This window comes from Saccostrea cucullata, unplaced genomic scaffold, assembly GCF_032062105.1.
Source record: "Saccostrea cucullata isolate Sc308-1 unplaced genomic scaffold, CSIRO_AGI_Scuc_v1 ctg1065, whole genome shotgun sequence".
NCBI lineage: Eukaryota > Metazoa > Mollusca > Bivalvia > Ostreida > Ostreidae > Saccostrea > Saccostrea cuccullata.
In genome coordinates, this window is record NW_026923631.1 from 155382 (window position 1) to 182633 (window position 27252).

Here is a 27252-nt window from a genome sequence, read left to right on the forward strand (position 1 = left end):
TAAACATAAAAACTAATGCTGGCTTTATAATGAAGAAAGGGGCCTCTTTCAAATTAGATAATTTCAAGGCTGCTGGGTCAGGGGTACCGGGGGGGGGGGGTACTTTGACTAAAAATAAATTAATGCTTTGAAATCTGCCCTTTGATAAGCAATGGTGCCTCTTTCAAAATTTGTGAATTTCACGGCTTTTGGCTTAAAACACGAACCAAATACAACCGCTGGAAAGTTGTTACATGATACTCAGGTGACCTATAAGGCCCGTGGGCCTCTTGTATTTATAGATGTTGCATGATTAACTCGCAGTGGGATACATTCTTTTGTCTCAGACGCATTGAAATATTAGATAATAATAATACACGTTTATTTTTTTTGACTTTTTATTTTCATCAATGGTTGTGTATAACAAGTGTAAATTACCATTTAAAGTGCTTATGGCAACATTCCAAACCCCCGTTGTCGTCGAATTCAGTTTGGCTCCTGTACCGAGGTCATTTTCTTAGGTGAGAAACTGTGTTACATTTTATTTTTTTTTTGCCTTTTCGTTGTGAACGATTTCAAAGCCATATTGATATTATTTTTCAAAACATGGCAGGAATCTCGATAAATTTCAATCTAAGAATGAGGGAAAAAATCTTAATTTTCCGTTGTAAGGTATATCAGTAGGTAACAAGTCGTTCAAACTGTTAAGAAAAACTGTATTAAGAGTTACAGTCTGTATATCAAAATTGATTCAATTACATGTACTTATAAACAATCACTGCTAATTATAGAGTACATCTTACTACAGAAGTCAATCTACACTTATAAAACCAATGAACTTTTAAAATTAACTAAGAAATGTGTGCACAAATGTTTATATATGCGTCTGAATTATTACAGCAGATAATACCCGGTAGGTTATGTCCTTAATCTAAATTCTAAAGATTTCTTTTCGTAAATATAAGTAAAAGTTTATTTTACAGCAGTGAAGAAGCAAAATTATCATTTTGTTATTTTATTGAAACGTTAGGGAGTTATCTCCCTTGTTGTATGTTGTATAATCAATAAATTATTGTAAATAATGTAATTAACAAGTTATCTGATTAATTGCCTCTACAACAAAATATATCATATAAATAAAAAAAACCACAAACACAAAACTTTTGTTAAGATAGCAAAGTATGCTCGAAAATTGAGAGATACGTATTCCCGCACTTATAATCATTGATATGAAGATTTTATAAGTAAGCAAATGGCCGGTGGTTCCAGTGTAGGACGCTTGGGATCAAGTTGTTGGAGAAAGAAGTGTTGGTGGTGACAGTTGTAAGGTTAAGGGCCCATATTTACAACTGTTGAACTAAATAATGTAGCTGAAACAGTGTACATTGAGCTTTCTAACCAGTTCACGAGTTAGTACGAAGTGGAATATATACAGCCAAGGTGGTATAGTATTACCAAGTGACATTTGTTTAGCCAAGTGGCGTTGGTATAGCGAAGTGGCAATTGGCGTTGGTATAGCCAAGTGGCAGGGATTTCTGAACAGATTGTTTAATTTTACACTAGGCAAGTGTCTTCCATATTTGTATATATTGCATTTTATCGGTATATTTTTGTATATATTGCATTTAAAGTAAAGGGCTACTCGTGGTAAACCGGAAGCTGGATTTTGCCGTTTTCGGTTTAGAAAATTATGGTACATATATCATTAGCAAAATTGTCGACAACGTCTACAGAAATGTTGAAGGGGTGTAAAAAGATGACTGAGGGTATTTTTGTGCAAGGATTGAGATTCATATAGTATGTAGCAGAAAATTGAATTGATTTAAATTAAAAGCGCGAGGTCAAAAGCCGGACATGCATTTCAGATGCGGTATATTTTTTTGCCTAAGAGGTTATAGTGACACTAGACGTTTATGATTGCATTGGGGTATATCTCAAATATTTCTGATACCTATGTACAGAAAACATGGTGAATAATTAGCTATTATGTCATTAAATAAAACTTTCTGTTTATTGTTTTCATTTATACACAATTTGTATGCTCTGTAGATGGGATTTTCCTACTTTCGTTTTTGACGGCAAATTTTCTACATACGAACTCAGGTAAAAACCAACAACACATGTTACTAATGATTTAGACAATTTTGCTGGAAAGACATTTTATATATTGCTTATAATTGTTATACCCCTCGCTTGAAAAGCGGGAGGGTTAACCCTAATGTAGATTTTCCAAAGGGTTTGGAAAAGTTTTGGAATTCCATGGAATTCCATTCGTTTCCATACTAAAGTCGAAAAGTGTGTCTGGAAGTTTTTGGAATATTTTGGAACTTGAAAAAATAAATGGACTTAGACATTTTTTGCTTTGGAAAGTAGTGGAATTCTTTGGAAAAAATGATAAAATGAGAAACTTAGCCATTTTCTGCTCTGGAAAACTGTGGAAAATTACTTAGAATTTTTTTAACTGTCGACCAATAGTACAATAACATCGGGATCGAAGTCGGGCTCGATGAACAATTAATTTAAACAACAAGCCGAAATTCAAAAATATCGAATGTCATGTTGATGTTGCACAGAAGGAAAGTTGGAAAGAGAGTGTCTAGAACAGGGGAATCTTGATTAGCTTTAGATGGAAGAAGATGAAGACATTTTAAGACCCGGTAGGTACAATATTGTACAGTATTTTATGTGTCCTTGAATGAAGAACGCTTCTGCTACCTGTTCATTTATAGTCTGGGCACCACACAGTCACACATAAACTGCCTAACGGTGAAATCGTTATTGCACTATTTCAATTTTGTAATAATTATTTAAAAACTCTAAACATCTCATTAAGATCATGGATTTTAACCCGAATGTCCTCGTTTGGGATCGAACTTGTGTAAAGAATTTTACCTATATGTTCCTTTGTTCAAGTCAAGATAACATTTACAGAGTATGATGTACAATGTAATTAATTATATTTATTATAAGGCGTGTTCATGATAATTTTCAGCTCTTATTTTAATTATTTTATAGCTGTTGCTGCATTGTGCCTGAGATGATCCCCTCAGCGCTGGCGTTTGATAACTTGGTGGATGTAGATGCTTAGCCAGTCAGTCTCTAGGCTTGTGAATATGGTGAGAACGAGCTCAAATTATCGCTCAATCCAAGTTAACTAACTCTGATTTTATTAATCCATGTCTATTAGCATAATAATGTGTTCTACGGTGCGACCGTTGGGGGCGAGCGCAGTTATTTACTTTCAAAATCCTTTATACAGATTTTACTTGCACTGCCTATCCTCAGTTGAACAGAATAACAAGTCAATTCCCACTTCCCAGGCACTGGGATAGAGATTCTGAATTTTTCGGAAGCTTCCTACAAAATCCGAAATACCTGAGCCGTTTAAGTGACGAAAGTATGACGTCAAATAAAAAGTCCTGTTGACTCTTCACCGCAAAGGATTATTGGGAGTTTGGAATTCTTTCATGCTGTGAGATAAAAATTTCTTGGAACGACGTGAAGATTTCAACCCAAATTTCCTCCATTCATACACGTTATAGTATATTGAGCTCGCTACACGACGCTCGCTGCGCTCGCTATTAAAAAAATTATTGCAACTTTGCCAAGGAAACAAAATTTAAAGGTTTATATTCTTAACACGCTTAAATTCCTTATTCAAATAATTAATAACAATGCATTCTGACAGGTAATGTAAACATGAAAACTGCACAGACATGCCTAATTACTTTAGATCAAATAGCAATCATCTAATATGAAGTATACATGCACTTTACAGGAATCCAGGTGCTCACAAGGACAAGAGGTGTATGAAAAGAAAAACATAAAGGTAAGATTTCTGAATTATTTTCTAAATCAATAAAATCACATGAATTGAAATTATCTTTTTCAGTGTTAGTCAGGCATTGAGCTTGAGCTCAAACCTTTTTGTTTTAGCTTACCTGAACCATTTTAAGGCCTAAGTGAGTTTTTTGATCAGTGCCTGATGTTGTCTGTCATCTATAAACTTTTCACATTTATACATTCATCAGAATTAATCCTAATTTGAACAAAAAATTGCAAGATAGTGAATTAATTCATATTCCATAGTAAACTGATTTGCCAGGTCAAAAAAAATCAATTGTTTTGTATAGCTTTTGTTTATTGTTTGTCATATATTTATATGGATATCAATAATGATGCATCTTAATGGTCATCTTTTTCTTTCAGAAATCGTGTAAGGATCGAAAGTTTGAAGTGTCTGTTGGAATGATCAACATCGAACTTTCTGAGCTTTCGTACTGAAAGTGAATCCGTTCGTGACACCAATTAACTGTCAACCTTCTAACATAACCATTTACTAATTTCATAGAATATCAGTGAGGAAGTGCATGATTCTCTAGCAAACACGTCAGAAGTTTTGGATCTTCATTAATTGGGATCTTTGGCACGTACGTTGAGGAGAAATATCATCTGTTGATTTTATGGGATCATTGTATCAATATAGTTGTGTAGTACATATTTTTTGCATGTAATACATGTGTTTGTCACTCTAGTCAATAACTTTGTACCAGTACATAAGCATGAAAAGCCACTGGCAGTTCATTGTAAATGTATACTTTGTTGAGGTCTCAATGACTATTCCAATTCCATAGCTAATTTCATTTATTAAAACTTACTTCTTATTTTAGGAAATGCAGACTGGAGTTTACTAAATTCATGTATATCATAACATGATTATCATTAATTTGACCAAAATGACTGATTCTCCGGTAATCATATTTTCTCTGTAAATAACCTTTAATGTAAAATACTCTCCGTGAGAGTATTTTATGAAAGTGTGCTTATATTGTACATCTGAGAGTTATATCATATGCAATATTTGTCTCAAAAAACATTGTAAAAGAAACAATTAATTTTTTATTTTGAAAATATAGATTTGATCTATGAAACATTGTGATGTTATCGATTTTTTTTTGTAATTATTTGGCACTAATTATTTCAGTTTTCTTTGTACATGTATTTGGAATCCTGGAATTCCATGGATTTCCATGGAATTCCTTAGATTTACAAATATCCTGGAATTCCACGGATTTCCTCCGCAAATTTCCATTCTGGCATTGTTCCGCTCTTTTCCAGGCTAGATTCAAAATTCCAAATCATTCCGAAAAAAGTTCCGTCCCAATACTCCGGAGAATTCTAAAGAATTCCGCGGAACAAAAATTCCATGGAATTCCATGGAATATGCTTTGGAATTCCATGGAAGTTGCGGAAAATCTACATTAGGGTATATAGTAATCGTTAATTCCGTCCGTCCGTCTGTTACGCTTTGGGGTACCCATCTCTTATCCTCAACTCCTCTTAAACCACTGAGTGAATTTAATGAAACTTTCACAGAATCTTCATTACATATTGCCATTGTGCACCTCCTATTTTATTTTTTGATCTGACAAATATTTTGGGTTTCCCGGCCACCGCAAAACATGGACTTTGCCATTATAATCATATGGGAGGCGGGGGGTATCATTTAGTGAGCTCATTGCTCACAGTACCTCTAGTTTTATAAGTAGTAATAAGCATCCCGGAAAGTCATCAGATCATCAGTAGTGGACATATCCACAGTATATAATGAATAAAGAATTAAATTGAGAATAAAATTTATGTTTGTGGTTAGGAAAGGGTGTGTAAATAATGATAAAATTGTTCTTAAAAGGAATATTTCACTTTTAAGCTGATTTATATATATCTTTGTCAACATAAAAGGCTTGAGCTATTGAACTGCAATGGGGGTACCTGCATGTTTTACCCCATATCTCAGTGAAATAACAGATGACCAATAAATGTATCATGCCTAAAGGATACTTCAAGCATTGGTTGCTATAAATAAAGACAAAAAATCAGGGTAAACAAATTAATTATTCTAATAGAGAGCTTTTTTTTCTATTTTGAGCTCTGTTACTTTATTAGTAAAATCAGATTAATTCTTCAACATTTACGTAGTTTTAAGCAGAAATGTGTACCTTAGCCTGAAATTATTAAATATTATCCTTATCCTTGTAATTTATGTTCAAAAGTATTTATTTGCCATGTGCTATGACATAGAATGTAGACAGTCTTTATAACAGTGATCATTTTGTTTTTTCTACAAGAGGGTACATGAGTGTTTCACACCCTGTCTCAGTAAAATATCGATTATCTATCTACTTTTTGTGCTTTTGAAGTAGATAAAGTATCTATTAATGTAAACCAGGACAAAAATTGCACCGTTATCCAATTAATTCCACGAGTAGGGTAGGTTACATTATCAGTTATGATGATTTTATCAAGTTCTTTGAAGATAAATTCATTTGGTCTTGGAAAAAAGTTTCCAAGTGTGACAAGATACAAAAGAGAAGAAGTTTCAATATCGCCAATTCAGTAGCGTAAATTCCATATAGGCAAGAAACTTAAGGCTGTAGCCTACACATTATTTTCTAGGGAATAGAAAGACTGAATATATTGGCAGGAGTTCACTTTCAAAATCGATCTACGACACTGGAAAATAAATAATCATTCTGTGCATACATGTACCAGGTGTAACATGTACATATCCCCTTATTTCCATACATATTCCCATACTCTCACACAGACGAAAAGGTGTTTGGAGTTTGAGCAATCACACTTCTGGTGTCGTCAATTCTCATTCATATGACAAGAAAAAAAATAGTAACCTGTACCCTTCATCTTGAATATGAATAGTCTTTTCTTCATGGACATGAAAATAAACATTTTTAATGGAAAAAATAATCGCATTTTACCCCTTAATTAGCTTCTCAGAAAATCAAAAGAGCGTCTCCTAAGTCAAACCAGATGTAAAATAAAAAAAAATCATAGAGAGTTTTCAAGGGAGTGCATCATGTACATGAACTTTAAAATACAGACCTATTCAAACGCCAATATTTATGTATTTAAAATGAAAAGGACTCATAATAAATAGTAATGCATATTTCATTGTAAATAATGTTTGACCAAGTGAATCTTTTTTGTTTAGATTTAGCCTGCCTTCTTCTTAAATCGGAAGAACGATGCATTTGCTGTAAGTTTTCTACTTTTTCTTTTGTTTTATTACATTAGGATATCTTATTCTGTGTGCCTATATAAAAGTTTTTATTCGCCGTTCACTTAATTGTTTTAAGATTTATAATTTTTTTTAAAGATTCGTCAACACCAGTAAGGTGTCACGACCTGAGGGTACCACTGAATTCCCATCCACTACATTTACCCCGGAACCAGTTACAGTAACAGTTGAAGTGGACAGACAACCCATAATCTTCGTCATTGTAATTTCTCTGGCAGTGTTTGTTACTCTTTTTTCATTTACTGCCCTTAAACTTTGGCTACGTCGCAAAAAAGGTAATACATTGACTTGCAAAATAAAATTGTGTTTCAATCAACATTAGGAAGAAAATCATTACATGAAACAATGTTAACTTTAGTTCCCTTTCTGTTAGCTTTTCTGTTCTTAATAGAGGGCGTTCATTTGATTTTCTCTCCGTATTTTCATGAAAGATACACCAAATATAAAGGCTTAGACAAACCTCAAGAGCCTATGGCAAAGCTAATCTGGAATTTTCACTACATGGAGATTCTGAATGTTAATATGAATGGTTATATGGTGTTGGTTCATATTGTTAAGTAAACAACTTTTCATTTTAAGCCATTCACATACTTATTTAAGAGTTTATTTTAAAAATGTGTACCAATTGAAAATAATTATGCATTTCACACATTTTAAATGCTCAAATGTACGTGTTATTGTAACATGTTGTAAATTTTGAATTTATTAGGGTGAGAAAGGTGCAGTATTTGTTGTAAATTTTGCATATAACCTCCCCCCTCCCCTAAATTCAAAATTTATACGGTCATAGTAATTTATGTATACTGTTCAATCCATTTTATTAATATTAATAAAATGTATAAAATATGCAGAAAATATTGTAAAACTTAATATTTGAATAATTTTATTTTTTAGCCCCTGTTGAACAATCAGAAGTGTTTTTGCGTAAGTATGAAAACAACAGTTCCAAAGTTATAACAGTTACTAAAGTAAATCAAAGTTCCAAAGTTTTCACCATAGTAAATCAAAGTTCCAAAGTTTTCGCCACAGTAAATCAAAGTTCCAAAGTTTTCACAATAGTTAATCAAAGTATCAAAGTTTTTGCCGTAGTAAATCAAAGTTCCAAAGCTATTCCTATAGTAAATCAAAGTTTTAAATTTAAATCAAAGTTCCAAAGTTTTTACTATAGTGAATCAAAGTATTAAAGTTTGTATTTTGTTTTATTATGTTTTCTTTTTATTATTAGTCTGTTTTTAAGGGGGTGATATTGATTTGTTTAGGCTGGTTTCGTTGTTCATCTTTATTTAAATATGCAAAGTTATTAATTTAAATGCAATATTCACATTTAACAATAAAAAATGTTATCTGAAATTAAGGAAGCAAAAATTTTGATTCTAAATGATCTTATTGATTTATTCCCCATAAATATTGCTTATTTATCTGTGCAAGAGACAAGTTTTTTAAACGTTCTCTGAAACTTTAATAAATCTTATTCTTGAAATTAAATAAAATATAAAAATATAAAATGGGAAGCAAAAACATAATTCCAAAGGTTTTATAGTACCTTATCAAAGTTCCGAAGTTTTTAATACAGAAAATCAAAGTTCCAAAGTTTTTACCAAAGTAAATCAAAGTTCCAAAGTTTTCACTATTGAGTAAATCAAAGTTCCAATGTTTTTACATTGATAACTTTAGTTAACTATAGTTTACTATAGTATGTTCTTGTTAGGGACAGTCTCACGTTCGTACTCACCATATACAAGGGGTAATTCAGGGGAGTCATTAAAAAGAATGGGGGAGTCGTTTTCAGTGTATGGTGAGTAGATTTTAACCGCTTTGAAGTCAGAAGACATGCGCTTCATGTCTTTTTCCCGTATATGAAAGATGTTTTTTTTTCTTTTTTACAAAAAAAAAACCCCAACAAACAAAAAGAAAAAAAAACAAAACAAAACAAAACAAATAGCCTACGCAAGGTAGAAATAGTTCAGCTTTGTCTTGGTCATTTGTCCGGCTAGCATATATGTCTAGTTTTCTCAAACTAGGATCTTTTTTGCTGTTTTGACATTTAGAATCCCTACACGATTTGTAAATTGTGCAAATCATGCATTTTTTTACCGCTTGAACAACAATAATATGAAATCTGTCAAATAGTTTCGAAGTGTTTGAGAAAAATTGTTTAGCGACTCCCCCATATTACGCGTTGTATACGGTGGTACTAATGTTTATCTGCTGCAATGCGATAATGTGGATCGAACTGATGTCACTAGCGGATTTAAGGGGGGGGGGGGGGGCACTCATGATATGACTAATATTGATAATGCCGGTACATAACTAACCAAAACCACTTTTACTTTTTACTTCGTATTGTGCCTGGTTTTACTCTTTTAAGGTAGGATTCTTCTCTGGTTTCTGACTAGATGAACCATTCAAAGTACATTTGCTTATATGTCTTATATATTGAGGTGTAAGGAATTTAAAAGACCATATTTTTCTTTCCTCTTGACAATTGTACAATTTTAAATAGAAATGGTAAACTGCGTTTGAAAACTAGCAGGGACTATATTTTTGGCGGAATGGTGGCGTATGAAAATATCTTCTTTTCTGCCTCTCAAAATTATAATAGAACAATGAATTTAGTTATAATTTTTACACAATCGAAGACTTGGAGAAATTTTCAAATGTAAGTTAAATTAATAAAGAGGGACTAAACTTTCAAAATATATCAAATAAATATGATTTTTCAAACAAACTAGAACGTTGTTAGCTTTTAAACGCGTCCAATCAAAGTGAAGATTTGAGCCAAAAATCCATAAAAAGTATTTTTTCTCTCTTAGTAAACGATCAAAACTTTTTGTTTTTGTATCATCTTGTACATTTATAAGACTACTTTATTATATGTGAAAATAAGAAAAAGTTAAATATAGGAAGCATATGAAAATAACTAATATATCCTAAAAAATTAAGGAAAACAGAGAAAATTCGGATTAGCCAATATCCAGTTAAGTTAAATTATTAATGTAAACTTGGTAATATCAAGCTATAGACCCGATATAGTAATGTGTTTTTATGCAAAAAGAACAATCTTTAAACTTTTAAAAAAGATGTAGGTATCACATGATTGGCAACAGTATTTTTTTATTCTTAATGTCAAGGAAAAAGATAATGACCTTGACCTGACCTTGCCTCTAATATAAAACGGTCAAAATTAATTTCACTGATACTATCACTTACTGATATTTTCTTCTTGATTCTGTGAAAATTTCATTAATTTTTAAATATTAGAAATATGAGAAGAATCCTACCTTAAATACACGAAACCCAAGAGCTTTCGGGCGCTTCGCCCCCTGGGCCCCCGCCATTCAAAGTATGATATGACAAGTAATAATAATGTCATCATTTTTTTTTGTACATAACTAACTAATACCACCGTTTGTAAGTAAGTAAATCCTTTATTATTGTGACGTGTGTTATAATACAACACAACGAGAAACATTCAATACAATTAATTTTCAAAGAACACCCATACCTATATGTCACTTTAACAAAAATAATTGAAAAATATATGCACTATTATTGTGCCTGGTTTTACTCTTAAAAAACACGAAAACCCAGGAGCTTCCGGAGGCTTCGACTCCTTGACCCCCACCATTCAAAGTATGATATAACTAGTATTAATAATCCCGCACTTTGGTATATAACTAACCAATACCAATATTAGTAAATAAGTAAGTAAATCATTTATTTTAGTGGCATGTGTGTTAATACAATACAAAGAGAAATTATTATTTAATAATACAAACATCCGGACATATATGTCACTTTAAACAAAAATAATTTAATATGCACTATAATTGTGCCTGGTTTATCTCTTAAAATGCACAAAAATCCAGGAGCTTCCCGGGGTCTCGCCCCCTGGGCCCCAACAGGGCTTCGCCCTGGACCCACTGGGGGCCTCATGGCGGCCCCCAGACCCCTTGCCTCAACAACATTATCCCCAATCATAAATCCTGTATCCGCCCATGGATGTGAAGTAATGGTTTTATAATAATTAACTGTAGTTATCCTAGTCTTCTAATTCTCCACCAACACATTAAGAAATTGTAAATTTTCGTCATTCATCTCTAAAGTGAATTGAATTTTGGAGTTTATCCCATTAAGTACTGTAAACCAACTATAATTCGCGTCATCTTTTATTCGTGATTCGTGATTCTAAAATCAATCCGCGAAGATTAATTTCCTCGACCGAGGAAACATTCCCTTCAAATCCTTAGCAAAATGAATGGTTCGCGGCGAATAATAGCGAGTTAAAGAAGGTCGCAGAATTCGCAGATAAAAATTGTTTTACAGTATTTTGTGAAATTGCGTTAATTTATCCATAAGGAATTAAATAATGGCCTCATTAATTTTCTATTAAATTGAAAATTGTATGCTTTTTTTCCCTACATGTTTAAAGAATATTTTCATTTTTGTTTTTCTTTGAAGGTCATGTTTTTGACAAGGAGCAGATATTATTCGCATTCAGGAATTGGTTCAACAAGAATTACAAGAGCTCAAAAATGGTCCGACTGTATATAGGTGAGAAAAAATGTGGGACATTCAGATCAAACGAGAAAGTTATTGTGTTGGTTATTGACGATGTCAAGATTATTAAAGAAAAGATTTTCAATCATTCTGGAAAATCCTACCCTATTGTTTGCAAACTGTTTAAGTTTCCGTCTCAAGAAGGAGAAAAAGTGGCTAGCAAAGAACAAGACATTGAATTTGATGAAACATTCTATATAGATTCGAGAAACTGTATACGTAATCATTCAAGGAGTCTTTTTCAGAAACACTCAAATTTAGAGATGATAGGTGCATCTGCATATCGGTCTAAGAAAAATGGATGTGATATTGTTCCTGAACCATGCATCGTATTTTACTGCTCTTGTAAAGGAGTAAAACCGCTTGAGGAATCCAATTTTCCGACAACTGTCAACGGTATTAAGACCGATGTGAGGGAGGGATTCTTTTATCAATCCACGAACGAAGTATACTCTGCAAAGTCTGAGGAAGATATTTATCCATTGTTGACAGGTGCAAGTATTAGCTCAAAAGGTATTTCTTTTATTTGATCTACTTTTTAAAGAAATATTCAAAAACACCAGTTTTTTTTTTTTTTTTTTGATCATGTATAAATGAAAGTAACTATTTCTTTCTTTTTGTGAACTCGGTACAACTTGTGCGTTTAATAAATATAAATATGGAGATAACGAACAGTATTCAAGCACAAGAGTCCATCAAGGACAGATGACACAAACATTTGTTTTTCTTTGGAGGAGGCTTAATATCATCGAACAGGCTTAGAAAAGTGAACAGTTCTTTGATTTTTTGTTCTCCTTAAATTTGGAAAATAAAATAGGCTTGAAGATATTGGTTAATACTTCAATAAAATAACAAACTCTGTGCTCCGTGCCAGAATTATGAAAGAATGGAAAAATCCGTGTGTAATTATGGTCTAACAGAAATTATAAAAAAAAGGTTGGACAGCATTTGATTTTAGGATGGATAGTATTTGCTGAAAAGATCATTGTTTCTACAATTTGATTTGAGAAATTATGACTATAAACAAAACTGCTGATATTCTTGTTTCATCTACTTCTTTGTCAATAATTTCTCTCGTTTTAGAAATTGTTCATGAAAACCAACAATTTTTCCGTGTTCAGTAATTGAGACGTGAAAAAAGAATAATTAGATAGATTACACACTCAGTATATACTGGTCCCTGCGGGCAAAGCAGGAAACAGCATTATCTTTGTTTGTAATGCTCATTATTTAAATTGTATTTTAGAGAACTGGGATTTAATTCTACAAGTGGCTATCCAAAGGAAACCCATAGCCCTTTTTCTAAGGAGAATATTCGTCAAAATCATGTCAAAATTGAATAATTCAACAATTCTTATTAATCGGAAGAACTTGAATTTCCATTTCTATATTGAATTCTAAAATTATAAAAATGTTTAAAACAAAGATACATATGAAGTAAATGTTCAACCAAATATATGTCTTTACTCCTTACCACACTATTATTATTAACAGTTGTGAACCTAGGAGACACTTCATGAGTACTGTGCAACGATATATTGAAGAGGTGGTGTAAATCAGATAAGGGTACTTTTGAAAATTTGAAATCATACAATTTTAAAAATATCAAAGTCATTAAAATTTACATTTTTACAAATTTTAATGTACAACCATTTCCCAAGATAAAATAAAGGCTTTTTGGTATCATTGACAGCTTTTTGAAATAAAATGAAACTAGTAAATTTGTAAATTTGCTTACCTTGTCTTTGGTCTTTTGCAAAATTATTTTGTTAAAAAGCATTCGGATTGTAAACAGATAAAGTACTCTGAAAGTGATATTTTGAAGCTGTTTGAGTTTCTAATTGACAATATCAATATGTATATGCGGTATTTTGAGACAATTTTTCTATCAGTCTATTGAAAATCCCATGGGAATCACTTGTGCCCCGTTATTAGCATAAATATTTTTTATATTCATATGAAGCAGATTTGATAAAATTCTTACATATAAAAAGAAGAAAACACTTGTTGTTGCCTTCAGCTATATCATTTAGATATATTGACGATATATAATCAATTAACAATGGTTATTTCTATTCTTATGTCATTACGCTATATCCCGGTGAGCTTGAAATAAAAGATATTACAGAGATTGCCACATCATTTCATATTTATATATTTTACTTAAAAGACGACATGTCTATCATGAAGATTAGCTGATAGTTTACCATTAACGTTTATTTTTTCCTAGTAAAATGTCAAAATATGATACAGACATGTCAGACTGATGATTGAGAAAATAATATTTAATTATATTATGAACAATTCGAACTATAGTGCTTATGTTAACAGTGGTATGTACATATATATTTGTAAAACTGAATTTGCAAGCTACGTTGAGTTCAGGTTTCATGGGATAACAGACAAAAACCTCCTTTACATACACACAATAAATAGAAACGCAACACCCTTATTTTAGAGTGAACACTATATACCGGATAAAACTATGTACCAAAAAAGTTCTCTTACTTTGCCAAATCAGTTATTTTACCATTGAATGATTTTCATTCCATAACCGGAAATTGCTTTTTACCCCTCTTAAAAGAAATCAAAATTTTGCTTTTTAATAATTTTTTTTACAATATTAGGTTTTCAAGGTTTTTAGCTCACCTGAGCCGAAGGCTCAAGTGAGCTATTCTGATCAAAATTTGTCCGTCGTCTGTCGTTGTCGTCGTTGTTGTCGTCGTTGTAAACTTTTCACATTTTCGACTTCTTCTCAAGAACCGCTGGGCCATTTTCAACCAAATTTGCTACAAAGTATCCTTGGATAAAGGGGATTCAAGTTTGTTCAAATAAATGGCCACACCCTTTTCCAAGGGGAGATAATTATGAATAAGAGAAAAATTAATGGCATTTTTAAAAAATCTTCTTCTCAAGAACTACTGGGCCAGGAAAGATGAAACTCATGTGGAATCATCCTCAGGTAGTGTAGATTCAAGTTTGTTCAAATCATGACCCCCGGGGCAAAGGTGGGGCCAAAATGGCCGATCAAAGTTTTACATAGGAAAATATAGGAAAATTCTTTAAAAAACTTCTTCTCGAGAACCACTGGGCCAGGAAAAATGAAACTCATGTGGAATCATCCTCAGGTAGTGTAGATTCAAGTTTGTTCAAATCATGACCCCCGGGGCAAAGGTGGGGCCAAAATGGCCGATCAAAGTTTTACATAGGAAAATATAGGAAAATTCTTTAAAAAACTTCTTCTCGAGAACCACTGGGCCAGGAAAAATGAAACTTATGTGGAATCATCCTCAGGTAGTGTAGATTCAAGTTTGTGCAAATCTTGACCCCCGGGGATAGGGTAGGGCCAAAATGGCCGATCAAAGTTTAACATAGGAATATATAGGAAAAAATCTTTAAAAATCTTCTTCTCAAGAACCACTGGGCCAGGAAAGATGAAACTTATGTACAATCATCCTCAGGTAGTGTAGATTCAAGTTTGTTCAAATCATGACCCCCGAAGGTAGGGTGGGGCCAAAATGGCTGATCAAAGTTTTACATAGGAATTTATAAAAAAAAAAATATTTTAAAAAAATTTTTTTCTCAAGAACCACTGGGCCAGGAAAGATGAAACTCATAGGGAATCACCCTCAGGTAGTGTAAATTCAAGTTTGTTCAAATCATGACCCCCGGGAATAGGGTGGGGCTAAAATGGCCGATCAAAGTTTTACATAGGAATATATAGGAAAATTCTTTAAAAAACTTCTTCTCGAGAACCACTGGGCCAGGAAAAATGAAACTCACGTGGAATCATCCTCAGGTAGTGTAGATTCAAGTTTGTGCAATTCATGACCCCAAGGGATAAGGTAGGGCCAAAATGGCCGATCAAATTTTTACATAGGAATATATAGGAAAAAATCTTTAAAAATCTTCTTCTCAAGAACCACTGGGCCAGGAAAGATGAGACTTATGTAGAATCATCCTCAGGTAGTGTAGATTCAAGTTTGTTGAAATCATGACCCCCGGAGGTAGGGTGGGGCCAAAATGGTTGATCAAAGTTTTACATAGGAATTTATAGAAAAAATCTTAAAAAAACTTCTTCTCAAGAACCGCTGGGCCAGGAAAGATGAAACTCATAGGGAATCACCCTCAGGTAGTGTAAATTCAAGTTTGTTCAAATCATGACCCCCGGGGATAGGGTAGGGCCAAATTGGCCGATCAAAGTTTTACATAGGAATATATAGGAAAAAAAATCTCTAAAAATCTTCTTCATAAGAACCACTGAGCCAGGAAAGATGAAACTTATGTACAATCATCCTCAGGTAGTGTAGATTCAAGTTTGTTCAAATTATGACCCCCGGGGATAGGGTAGGGCCAAAATGGCCTATCAGAGTTTTACATAGGAATATATAGGAAAAAATCTTTAAAAATCTTCTTCTCAAGAACCACTGGGCCAGGAAAGATGAAACTTATGTACAATCATCCTCAGGAAGTGTAGATTCAAGTTTGTTGAAATCATGACCCCCCCAAGGTAGGGTGGGGCCAAAATGGCTGATCAAAGTTTTACATAGGAATTTATAGAAAAAATCTTTAAAAAACTTCTTCTCAAGAACCACTGGGCCAGGAAAGATAAAACTCATAGGGAATCACCCTCAGGAAGTGTAAATTCAAGTTTGTTCAAATCATAATCTCCGGGAGTAGGGTGGGGCTAAAATGGCCGATCAAAGTTTAACATAGGAATATATACGCGGGTATGTTAAGGAAGCATATAAGTCATTTTTCGGGAAAATTAGACTTTTAAAGAAAGTTAGGTTTGATAAATTTACCAAAACCGCTGATTAACGTAAACTATTTTCATCTATTGCAAAGAGATAAAAGAGTGTCTAACACAGCGACGTGCACCACCACCACGAGATCACGTGACTTCTATTTATAGCGAGATATTCCTTAATAAAAAAGCTAACAGAACAACAATACCCCCGGAGTTAAATAATTTCTTTGAGTAAATAATGTAGTTGAAAAACATCTATTTTGACTAAAAAGTGCTGCTAGAATCCCAGTCTTTTGTCAGTAAAATAATTAATCCACACATTCGCAGGAAACCTTACCCTGTGTTTTGAATTTTATACATATTAACAGGTATTTTTCGTAAAACCACGCTTAACTCGGGATTCTAGCAGCACTTTCCAAGTTTGTCAGAAGGCAAACTTTCCGTCTGTACAAATCTTATGTTCAGAAATATCTAGCTTATTGTTGTTCTGTTGCATTATTTTTGTCAAGAATGACAGAAGAAAGGCCGACCGGGATACGTATATAGCTAACTGTTTTCGAATGTGAATATAATCGATGAAAATAAATTAGCATGCCTGTTTTATTAACTGAACTCCATATGAATTTCACAAAATATTCACGATATTTGTCTTTATACTCCATTTTACGTATCTTTGTATATGTCATCTAAGCCAAATTCTCTTTACATGACTTGATCTTTTCTCAAGTTACTTGATGTACACATATGACGTCATCGGTGGTAGATTTTAATCAAAATGACAAAATACAGCAGAACAAAATAAAAGCATTTGATTTTTGTTAATGTTTACGCGTTTCTATTCATTTTCTTGAGTAAAATTACATCTCTATATATTTACATTTGCAAATGTTTTCCTTTATATAACACTACCAAAAGGAATGCGTATCTATAACTGTATAAATACAGGTACGGGGTCAAGAGGTCATAGATGTGCGTATGGATAATCGTTTGACGTAATTTCTCAGTGACGTCATAAAGGGTCGACGCGCGTTCAGTAGATTTCATACTTGCCGTTGAGTTTGAAAAATAACGCATTTCACACGCTTAAAGTCACAATCAAGTAAATATAAAGTATGAATAAGTCACAAATGTAAATATAAGTAATAAGGTATCATTTTAAAACATCTATCGGGCTATAAATACGGGTTGGTACGAGATTAAATTCATCATAAAGCCCTTCGGGCTTTATGGAATTTAATCTCGTGACCAACCCGTATTTATATCCCGATAGATGTTTAAAAATGATACCTTATTTCTTAAATACCAATATTACGAAAACTTGTGTTTTAAAATTGACGTCATCTCGCCTTCTATGACGTCATAATGTAGCACTGAATAAGTCAAGGTAGAATGTTTTGTATGCTTACTTATCCCCCCTGCGTAGAAAAAAAATCTTCTTCTCAAGAACCATTGAGACAGGAAAGATGAAACTCCTATGGAATCATCCCCAGGCAATGTAGATTTTAATTTGTTCAAATCATGACCCCCAGGGGTAGTGTAAGGGCCAAATGGCCGATAAAAGTTTTACATAGGAATATATAGGGAAACCATTTAAAATCTTCTTTTCAAGTACTTCAAAGCCATGCTTAGTGATATTTATAACCCTAACCCTAACCCTAACCTCATGTAGTGTAGATTCTAGTTTGTTCAAATCATCACCCCCTGGGGGGTTAAAATTCAAGCCCTCCCCCCCCCCCCACCCACCCACCTTCTCAGTAAACTTTCAGTTCTAATCTGAAATGTGCTTTTTCTTAGCCAATTGCTCAGGTGAGCATTGTGGCCCCTGGGCCTCTTGTTGATATGTTTGATATGTAATTTATATGTACAGATTGAAAATTATTTTGTCTATCATCTGTCCTTCTATCTGCAGGTCTTTCCGTCTTTATGTAGTCTTCTCACATCTACGACTGAAGAGCCATTCGGCCAATCCAATCTAAGTTGTTATCTTGGGTAAAAAGGAATATATTTTATTCAAATAAAGGGTCGTATCTTCTTTCAAATCGAAAAAAATCAAGAATATCAGAAAATTTGAGGCATCTTTTAAGATCCTTCTCAAGAACAAATGTCCAAGACAATTGAACACTATGTTGAAGATTCAAAACATAATGTACATTCATATTTGTTCAAATCATTATGGAACCTTAATGTAGGATCAAATTTTAGTCTAGGAACATGGAGGGTAAAATGTTTTAAAATCCTCTCCAGAACAGAAAAACCATACACTATCATAATGATAAATAAGTATTCTCAGGTAGTGTAGTTTCAAGACTATTGAAGTCATGATTCCCGCAGGTAGTTTGGGGATACAGCTCAGGATCATTGTTTTTTTATTTATAGAATTTAAATATAAGCTAAAAGATCTTAAAATTATTCCTAAGAAAAACAAAAGAGCCACGAAAGGTCATTTTCATTTGGAAGCATCCTCAGGTTGTGTATTTTAGTATATTCATATTATGACCCCTGGGATAATGTGGAGCGAAAATTAAGTTTTATATTACATAGGAATAAATATGGAAAAGACCTTTAAAAAATCTTTTCTGGAACAGCAAAGCCATAATTAGACTTTAAAATGGACGTATTCTATTGTAGTTTAGATTCAAGTTTTAAAATCATGACTTCCGGGGTATAGGGTGGGATCCACAATGGGGTTTCATTTTATTTTAAACATAGGAATATCTAATGATGAAGAACACAAGGTCATGTTGACTTAGGTGATCTTTGTGGCTCATAGGCTCATTTACAGGTTTGGTGTAACCTCAGTGCTGTTTTAAAAATTATGAATGTTTCCCCAATCGTTTGATATCAAACATAAAATTCAAAATGCAAAGAAAAATACCGTAAAAATCTTGGTTTAATCGTCATTGTACTAGAACGGCGAGAAAAAAAAACTTAGCTATACGTAAAATTTAAACTAGCTAGCAAAGAGTATAAAAAAGTTTTGAATTCAATAATGAATGACTATAGACAAAATCAATCACAGAAAATAATATAAAAAATTGCAAACAAACAACAGAAAGGAAAACTAGAAAATATAAAATATCCAAAATAAAAATAACACACGTACAGCTGATTTAAACAATCAGTATAACGTTCTCAAAAATATTATTGAAGTCGATTTGGAGGAAACAGATTCAATAAAAATCATGAAATATGATGAAACACTTAATTGTCCAATTATGCAGAATGAAATTTTGTTGTCGGTAAACGATCTAATAAAAACAACGAATCTCCCGGAAGCGATCATTTCCTCAATGAACATATTAGTACCACCATATTCATTGCTCTTGTCTCATCTTTGACTCTATGATGGTACCGGACGAATGGCTTATAGGCATTGTAAAACAACATATGATTTACAACATGCATTAAATGAATTTTCTGTATATTGCAAAACATGGAAACTCCATGTTAATGTTAAGAAATCAGAAATTGTCATTGTTTTCAAAAGGACCATCACCCAAACATACAATTAAATACAATGACGATGTTTTAGAAATTGTAAAAGATTTAAATTACTTGGGTATTTTATTCTCAATATCAGGGTCATTTTCAAAGGTCAAGAAACACCTATTAATCAAGCACAAAAGGCCATGAATGACATTTTAAGAAAAAAAATCGCTTATATATTCTTTCTTTGAACAGTCAACTAGATCTGTTCGATAAAGTTGGTGTTTCTGTTTTGTAATATAGATGCAAAATGAAGAGATTTGAAAATATCGATATTATTAAACGTCTAAATGCCTCATTTTTAGCGTTCAAGCAACATTAAAAATAGAAAAATATGTTTAATGCTGAAATAGTGAGAAAAAGTAACGTTTAATCAACATGTACGTACATGTAATAAGCACCTTATTTTCAACGCCAATACATCATGGATTTTCAACGTTTAATCAATGTAATTATTTGCAATTTATTATACATTGTAAAAAAAAATTGAATATTAACGACAAATGATATGCATCGTAAATTATTTTAATAATTTGATTTAAATTATTCTCAAATCTCAAATGATATGCATCATAAATTAATTAAAATTATTCTCAAATCGTCGGAGTTTCAACTTTAAAATATCAGCGAGCATTCAACGTGGAAAATATGTTGAATGTTTAAGGTTGCTCCACCGTACAAATATCAAAGAGCATTCAACGTTTAAATTATTTTGCAGCTTCAACGTTGAAATTATGTTGCAGTTCAACGTTGAAATTATGTTTCTGCTTCAACCTTGTAAAACGTTGATGTTTCAATGTTGAATTCTCAGAGTTGAAACAACATTTAACTATAGTTATTTAACGTTGGAACTCTTACTTCAAATATTTTCAACATGGAAACAACATTGCCTGCCTGCAAAGACAGAGCATTGGTAGAAAGTTGACTAGAAACTGCTATGTGTCTGTTTGTTATGATTTGTATTGATGTACACATGGAGGTCTTGGTATATCTTGAGTTACAATTTGTAGAATTCAATCCATTTTCTCATAAATACATTGTACTATGAAATAATGCGCCTTGCTAAAAAAACAATGGTTTACCTAGTTTGTCAAACGGGACCAATACACATTGATCGTAAAATCTGATTCTTTTTTCAACCTTTATTCAGTCAAAAATGGTTTTTGCGTGTAGTGTTATCTTTTTTTTTCGTCTGAAAATAATTTTAACACAGAAGGAAAAATAATTTCCATAATGTCTTTAAATACTTGAAACAAGATTTTAACATACATTTGATACATTAAATTCATTCTATCAAAGTCGTCTTTTTAATGCCTCGCTTATTAATGTCTATCGTTCAAACAAAACCAACTAAATATTAAAGTATTGGTAATTTGCTTACAAATGCTATCTTGCCACATTGGAAATAACGGCTGGATCCCTGATGGAGTTGGGGCCGTGATTTAAATTTTTGGAACACCAATTTGATGTCAATGACGAAACACTTTGCTGTTATAATAATACTATCAATAAGCAATAACGTATTAAGAACGATGTCAATATAAAAAAGAAATAAGAAAATTGCAGCACTGTGTCTGGTCCTCTAAATTAAGAATTGCGTTGCTAAGGGTTAATGCTTATGGTATACACTTATCTTTTATTTATCATGTAAAATTTATCGAACGTCAAGTAGAAGTATGCTAATTATAATTTTAGATAAAAGAATTGTATTTGCAAGTATAATTATGGTGAAAAAATCTTTTATAAATACTTATAGTTTGTACGTGTACAAATAAGAAATGTTCATATACAGAAGACAAAATTACAGGTTGTTTAATTCATTTTAGACATGTTGATATCGGCCATTGTACGGTTACGCTTCGAATTCAATAAAAAATGATTCTATTTTGAAGGTATTGTTTTTGTAAAAGGCTATTTAATTTGTGATCAGTTAAAATGAATTGATTGCTCTCTGGGAAGCATTTGTAGTTGTGTGAATCGATATTCGATGCTGCAAAGGGACAAGAAACATGTCCAAATTTTGATGATAAAAAAAGTCAGAGGAGTTCCGGTCGAAAGGAATAGATTGAGACACATGTCCGAGACAAATAACTTGAAATCAAGTATAAAATTTGATCAAAACATTAAATCTACGATTTCGGCATGACATATTTCTTTATGATGTAGACACAGAGACGTTGGCGACTTCTTACTTGTACATTGTTACTACAACGCCGAAGTATTTGCCAGCTACTTGTGGCGTGATGCATTGCATTAAATTGTAGTGGATTTTTTTGGCTCTTTATAGAATTAAATATATTCAGTTTAATACCGGCTTCTCGAGAAATATACTTTGGCTATCTGTGGTCAATTGTTAGTCAAGAATAAAAAGTATCTATTGGTCTTTTTTATTTCTTTTTTTTCTTCTGGCTATTTAAATCATGAAATATCTTTAAATTTTCAGCAGTGTATATACTCATTGACTAGGGTGACACCTTTTCCACCTGAATCAGTTATTACTGATTTTTTTTAGTATCATTGCATGTTTAATCTTATAAAACATCGTTAACAAGTTGTTTTATTTGAGATAAGTTAACCTCGGTCCAGTAAAAAATATATTTTGGTACAAATCTGGGAAAAATGAAAAAGTTTTTGAGTCCAGAACCAATTCTTACGATATTTTCCAAACGATTTACAAATTATTCTTGAGTAAAGCTTGATGGAAGAAAATTTATTGGATAGCATGCAGAGTTTATGGTGAGGATTTAACAAAAACAGTTCTATAAGAGAAATAAGGCTTAACGTCCAGTAAACGAAGAGAGAGAGAGCTGTTGACATGAAACTTATACACACAGTTTAAGCGTTCACGGCTAAATTGATTGCCAATAACTGTAATTAATATTTGTTTACATTGTAAATAAAACTATTGCTATGTTTCTTGAGTATTTTGTATATATAATCTTTTTTTACATGAAGTGTATGTTAATTGCTTATTAAAGTAAACAATTTTATGTCGATGTTATTGCACCGTAAGATCAATTAGGTCACATTATGACCTATGACTTGTAAAAAAAACTTCGTACGGAAATGCAGATATTTTCCATTTGCTATAAAGAGATATTGCAAATGTATAATTATATTTGTGGAACAAAGTAAGGTATGCACCGAAGCTTCTAATTAAACTTGTGTAGAAGAGGACTATGACGTCATAATATTACGTCAAAATAACTACAGCCTATTGTATGTCATAGGTACTAAGTCTGTATTAATAAACGTTTTAATTTATCCGAGTGATAAGTATAGCCCATGCACAGATCTAGAATGGGGAATTTGCAGAGCTATGTATTTTATATACTAAACAAGTAGAACTTGGAACCCACCCACCCCAACCTCAAAGACATGGAATTATGTTAATTTGGTATGATAAGTCAAAGTTATCAAGAAGATTTGGAAGTTAGCGACCCTGTAACCCTGCCATACACCTCCTATAAAAAAGGATTTACACTTTTATGAGAGATATCTTTTTTTTGGCTTCTCAACAAATTTCTAGGTCAGATTATTTTCACTGGGGGTGGATCCCCATCCCCCTGAAAAAAAAAATCTGGATCAGTGCTTGTAGCCCATATGCATTATTTTAGTTCACTTGCATAGAAACGTCTATGCTAAGTATTAAGTTACATGACAATGTGTTTATTTCAACCACATCAATTCTTTCGTTGGCACACTAACATTTAAAGGGAAAGGGTACTTTCTTATGTATAAATATTTATATGTAAAGTTTTTTTTCAGATTCGTCAATTATGGGTACCCTTGGAGGATTTGTAAAATCAAGCAATGGAGATATAGGATTTATTACATGTGCACATGTCCTCTTCAACCTATCGAAGAAGTGCTATGAAACAGAGATGTTTGACATCGTACAGCCTGCTTATAGCAACAACATTTGCGGTGTTCATACATATTCTTGTTTTCCCACGACACCATTTCCTGACTGCACCATGGATGCTTCTCTTGTTATTCTTAAAAGTCGAAAACCTGAAAAAGGCCTTTTTTCAAATCTTACTGCTGAAGACTTTTGTCTTCTCGGAAATGGTATTTTGATTTTTAGTGCACTGGTTTTCAATAAAAGCAAAGTTTTAGCTCATCTGAGCAGAAAGCTTAAGTGAGATTTTCTGATCACCCGTTATCCGTCGTCCGTTCGTCTCTCCGTTAACTTTTCACATTTTCAGTTTGAAGTACTAGGGGTGATCAAAAAGTTCGCGAACTATCTCTATATCTACAAAGCCACAATTCAAATTAGAAAACACACATAGCCATGCACAAGTTCTATAAATAGCATATGCTAAATAAAGTTTTGCTCCTTGTTTGTGACTTCACAATGTGAAAATGATATCACTATGTAGGTCAATTGTGACGAAAACTGGCTGTCTAAGTTGTACTCGTTTAAAAACGACTGTAAAATTTATTGTATATTTATTAAAAATCCCTTGAAAGAAACGTATAATAATTTGTACACAGTTTATTAAGACAAATGACTTCCTATAAAGGCAATCAATGATTGAATTAATCGTTTTAGTGAAGAAAGGTAGATGGTTAAAAATGATACTTGTTATGTTGCCCAGTGAAAGCAAGTTTAAAAGGAGGTGTGTTTTTAATTAAGCAATTTGCTATCAAAGACGTCCAATTAACAATTTGAAAAATAGTTGAATATTTTCACAATAATATAATTATTAAAAATATCGTTTACTTTAGATTTAAAACATAATAGATATGATAGGAAGAAGGCATCCATTCTCTATCCACCTTGAATAAACGTTTCTCCCGAGACAGAAGAGTTTGGTTTTGATGGTCGCCATGCTTATTTTTGTAAAGGGTATTCTTATCCACCCATTCTGTTGCCGAGATTTGACCATTATAAACTGTTCTTGTTATAAAAATTAGCTTACATGGAGAGAAATATAGAACTCAGAAAAATCGTTCAGCTTTTGTGACAGAACGCTACGGAGGGGGTCACGTGACCGCCTGTATCACGTGATTCGCGCATGCGCAAAACGGTGGTTGCTGTGCATTAAAATCGGAGAGGATTAATTTAAAATATAATCAACACTGAAACCAAATATTATTTCTATTATGTAAGTTATTCAATTAGTTCTTGAACTTTTTGATCACCCCTCGTACTAGGGCAATTTTAAACAAACATAGTACAAAGCGTCCTTGGATAAAGGGGAGTTTATATTGTTAAAATAAAGAGCCAAAGAAACGTCTTTCAAATCCCCCCCCCCCCAAAAAAAAAGAAACCCACGTATAATTGATGGTATATTTTTGAAAGTAGTTAATTTCTTAAAAAAACAAGACGTTTTGTGAAACACTATGCGCAGAATGGCAACAGAATTCTAAAAAAGCTATTTTTAGCATGTATGTCACAATCAAGGTCATTCACCTTGGTGTCATTTAAAAGAAATTATTAGTAAAGTATGGACACCAAATATGAAGTCTATATCTCTTGTGCTTCATAACTTATGGTAAAGGTACGAAAAAAACTTTTAGCATAAAGGTGACAGTCAAAATCACAAGGTCATTGACCTTTGTGTCATTTGAAAGAGATTAATTAGTGGAGTATGCATACTAAATATGCAGTCTCTATCTTCTATGGTTCGAAAGTTAAGGTACTAAAAAACTATTTTTAGCATACAGGTCACAGACAAGGTCAAAAGGTCATTGACCTTGATGTCATTTGAAACGGCTAAATTAGTGAAATACGCATACCAAATATGAAGTCTCTAACTGTCATGGTTCAAAAGTATTGCGAAGGTTAAAGTTTGCAGATAAAAAACTTTTTTTAGCATACATGTCACAGTCAAGGTCACAAGGCCATTGACCTTGGTGCTATTTGAAAGAATTAAGTTAGTGAAGTATGCATATCAAATATGAAGTCTCTATCTTTCATTGTCGCATATCTGCGGTGATTGTCTTTGATCTTTCGGTGGTGATATATCCCATATCACATATGCGATAATACTTTCCAAGCCCCACCATATATCACTGCAGTAGCCAGAAATCAGGTCAAAATTGTTTTATTGAATTTTGACACTCTCAATGAAATTTACGTCATCAGACATGCGACAAGTTGCTTACAACTCTCAACTCGCTCTGCGCCCTCGGTTTCCACGCCCCATGAAAACGATATAATCAATACTACTCGGCATCTGTGATGTTACCTATACTGATTCAACAGTTATGGCGAAGGTTAAAGTTTGCAGACAAACAGACAAATAAACAAACAGACAGACAGGACAAAAACGATATACGCCCCAGATCTATCAATCCGGGCGCATAAAAATGATTAATTGCTAATAATAGCACGATATACAAAATAAATAATTTTGAATTCACTATTACACTTTGTTTTATTTAACAGTGTAATTTACCACATTTTAACTGAACGCCCCAAAGATGCCGGGAAATTATTTTTGTTCATTTCTTTGCATATTTTACACTATAAACCTCTCGAAAATCATATAAATACAATTATTATATCATGTCTTTTTATTCAGGTTTAAGCAAGGAAAATCTTCCCGAGTACAGTGAAGGTGATAATGTACGAGATTATGATCAGATGCAGGATCATGGTAACCACCTGAAAGACCCATGTTTCAAATTGGGAGCGAAATCTGGATTTACAAAAGGTTATCTGCGTTTTAATGAAATATCTGTCAGGTGTTACAGTGATGAAATGGATGTAAGCCATTCTTCAACCCCGCTAGAAATCAAATACTATTCCCAACTTGAAATCAAGGGATCTGATAAAGATTTTGCCGATGCTGGGGATTCAGGAGCATTCGTTTATCAACTTGACTCCTCATCAACAAAAGAAGACAAACATCGACTTTACTGCATTGGAATGATAGTTGGAAACACTAACTTTTCCACTGTTGTAACCCCAATTGTACCTATACTCCAGACATTTGGTGCTGAAATGTATACCTTTCCACAAGATAAATCATAAAAATATATACTTTTAAAAAGACCTTGTTACAGAAATTATTCCTCATATTTCCGGACGCATGAAGTGTTCTCCTCATACAGATAAGTAAGTGACTATTTATACGACTGGACTTGTCCTTGTACAACAATGATAAAATTTCAAGTTTAGTTAACTGTATAGTTTTTACATAGACATTACACTTTTGATTTTTGATGGATTTTTCTCGACTAGATCATTAATACTGTATACACGTAGGTGATACTGCCTCCATATTGTTGTCACAGATTCTTTACAGGATATTAAAAATCTTATACTGGATTCGGAACAAACAATATTTCATTTCATGTGCTTAGGGCAAAAAAATTCTATATTGCAAGAGCATACAACAAAAGGATTTTATATTATGATCAAAGCAAT

General features: G+C 32.7%; 1 protein-coding gene and 1 long non-coding RNA gene across 2 annotated transcripts; both read left to right on the plus strand.

Annotated features, from left to right (window-relative positions):
* The first annotated feature begins 439 nt into the window (after positions 1-439).
* Positions 440-27252, plus strand: LOC134264523 (uncharacterized). The gene is made up of 7 exons (XM_062746813.1): positions 440-500; positions 2029-2082; positions 6989-7033; positions 7970-7999; positions 11537-12148; positions 23640-23942; positions 26405-27252. The coding sequence occupies exons 5-7, from the start codon at positions 11611-11613 to the stop codon at positions 26854-26856; spliced, it is 1293 nt and encodes a 430-aa protein (XP_062602797.1). The 5' UTR covers positions 440-500; positions 2029-2082; positions 6989-7033; positions 7970-7999; positions 11537-11610; the 3' UTR covers positions 26857-27252.
* Positions 2322-4591, plus strand: LOC134264522 (uncharacterized). Its single transcript, XR_009991545.1, has 4 exons — positions 2322-2636; positions 2995-3095; positions 3758-3808; positions 4189-4591. It is a non-coding gene; the product is annotated as an uncharacterized LOC134264522 (long non-coding RNA).

Coding starts and splice junctions, on each gene's coding strand:
- LOC134264523 (XM_062746813.1), top strand. CDS start 11,611: ATGGTCCGACTGTATATAGGTGAGAAAAAATGTGGGACATTCAGATCA. Junction 12,149..23,639: donor TGCAAGTATTAGCTCAAAAG/GTATTTCTTTTA, acceptor GTTTTTTTTCAG/ATTCGTCAATTATGGGTACC. Junction 23,943..26,404: donor CTTTTGTCTTCTCGGAAATG/GTATTTTGATTT, acceptor CTTTTTATTCAG/GTTTAAGCAAGGAAAATCTT.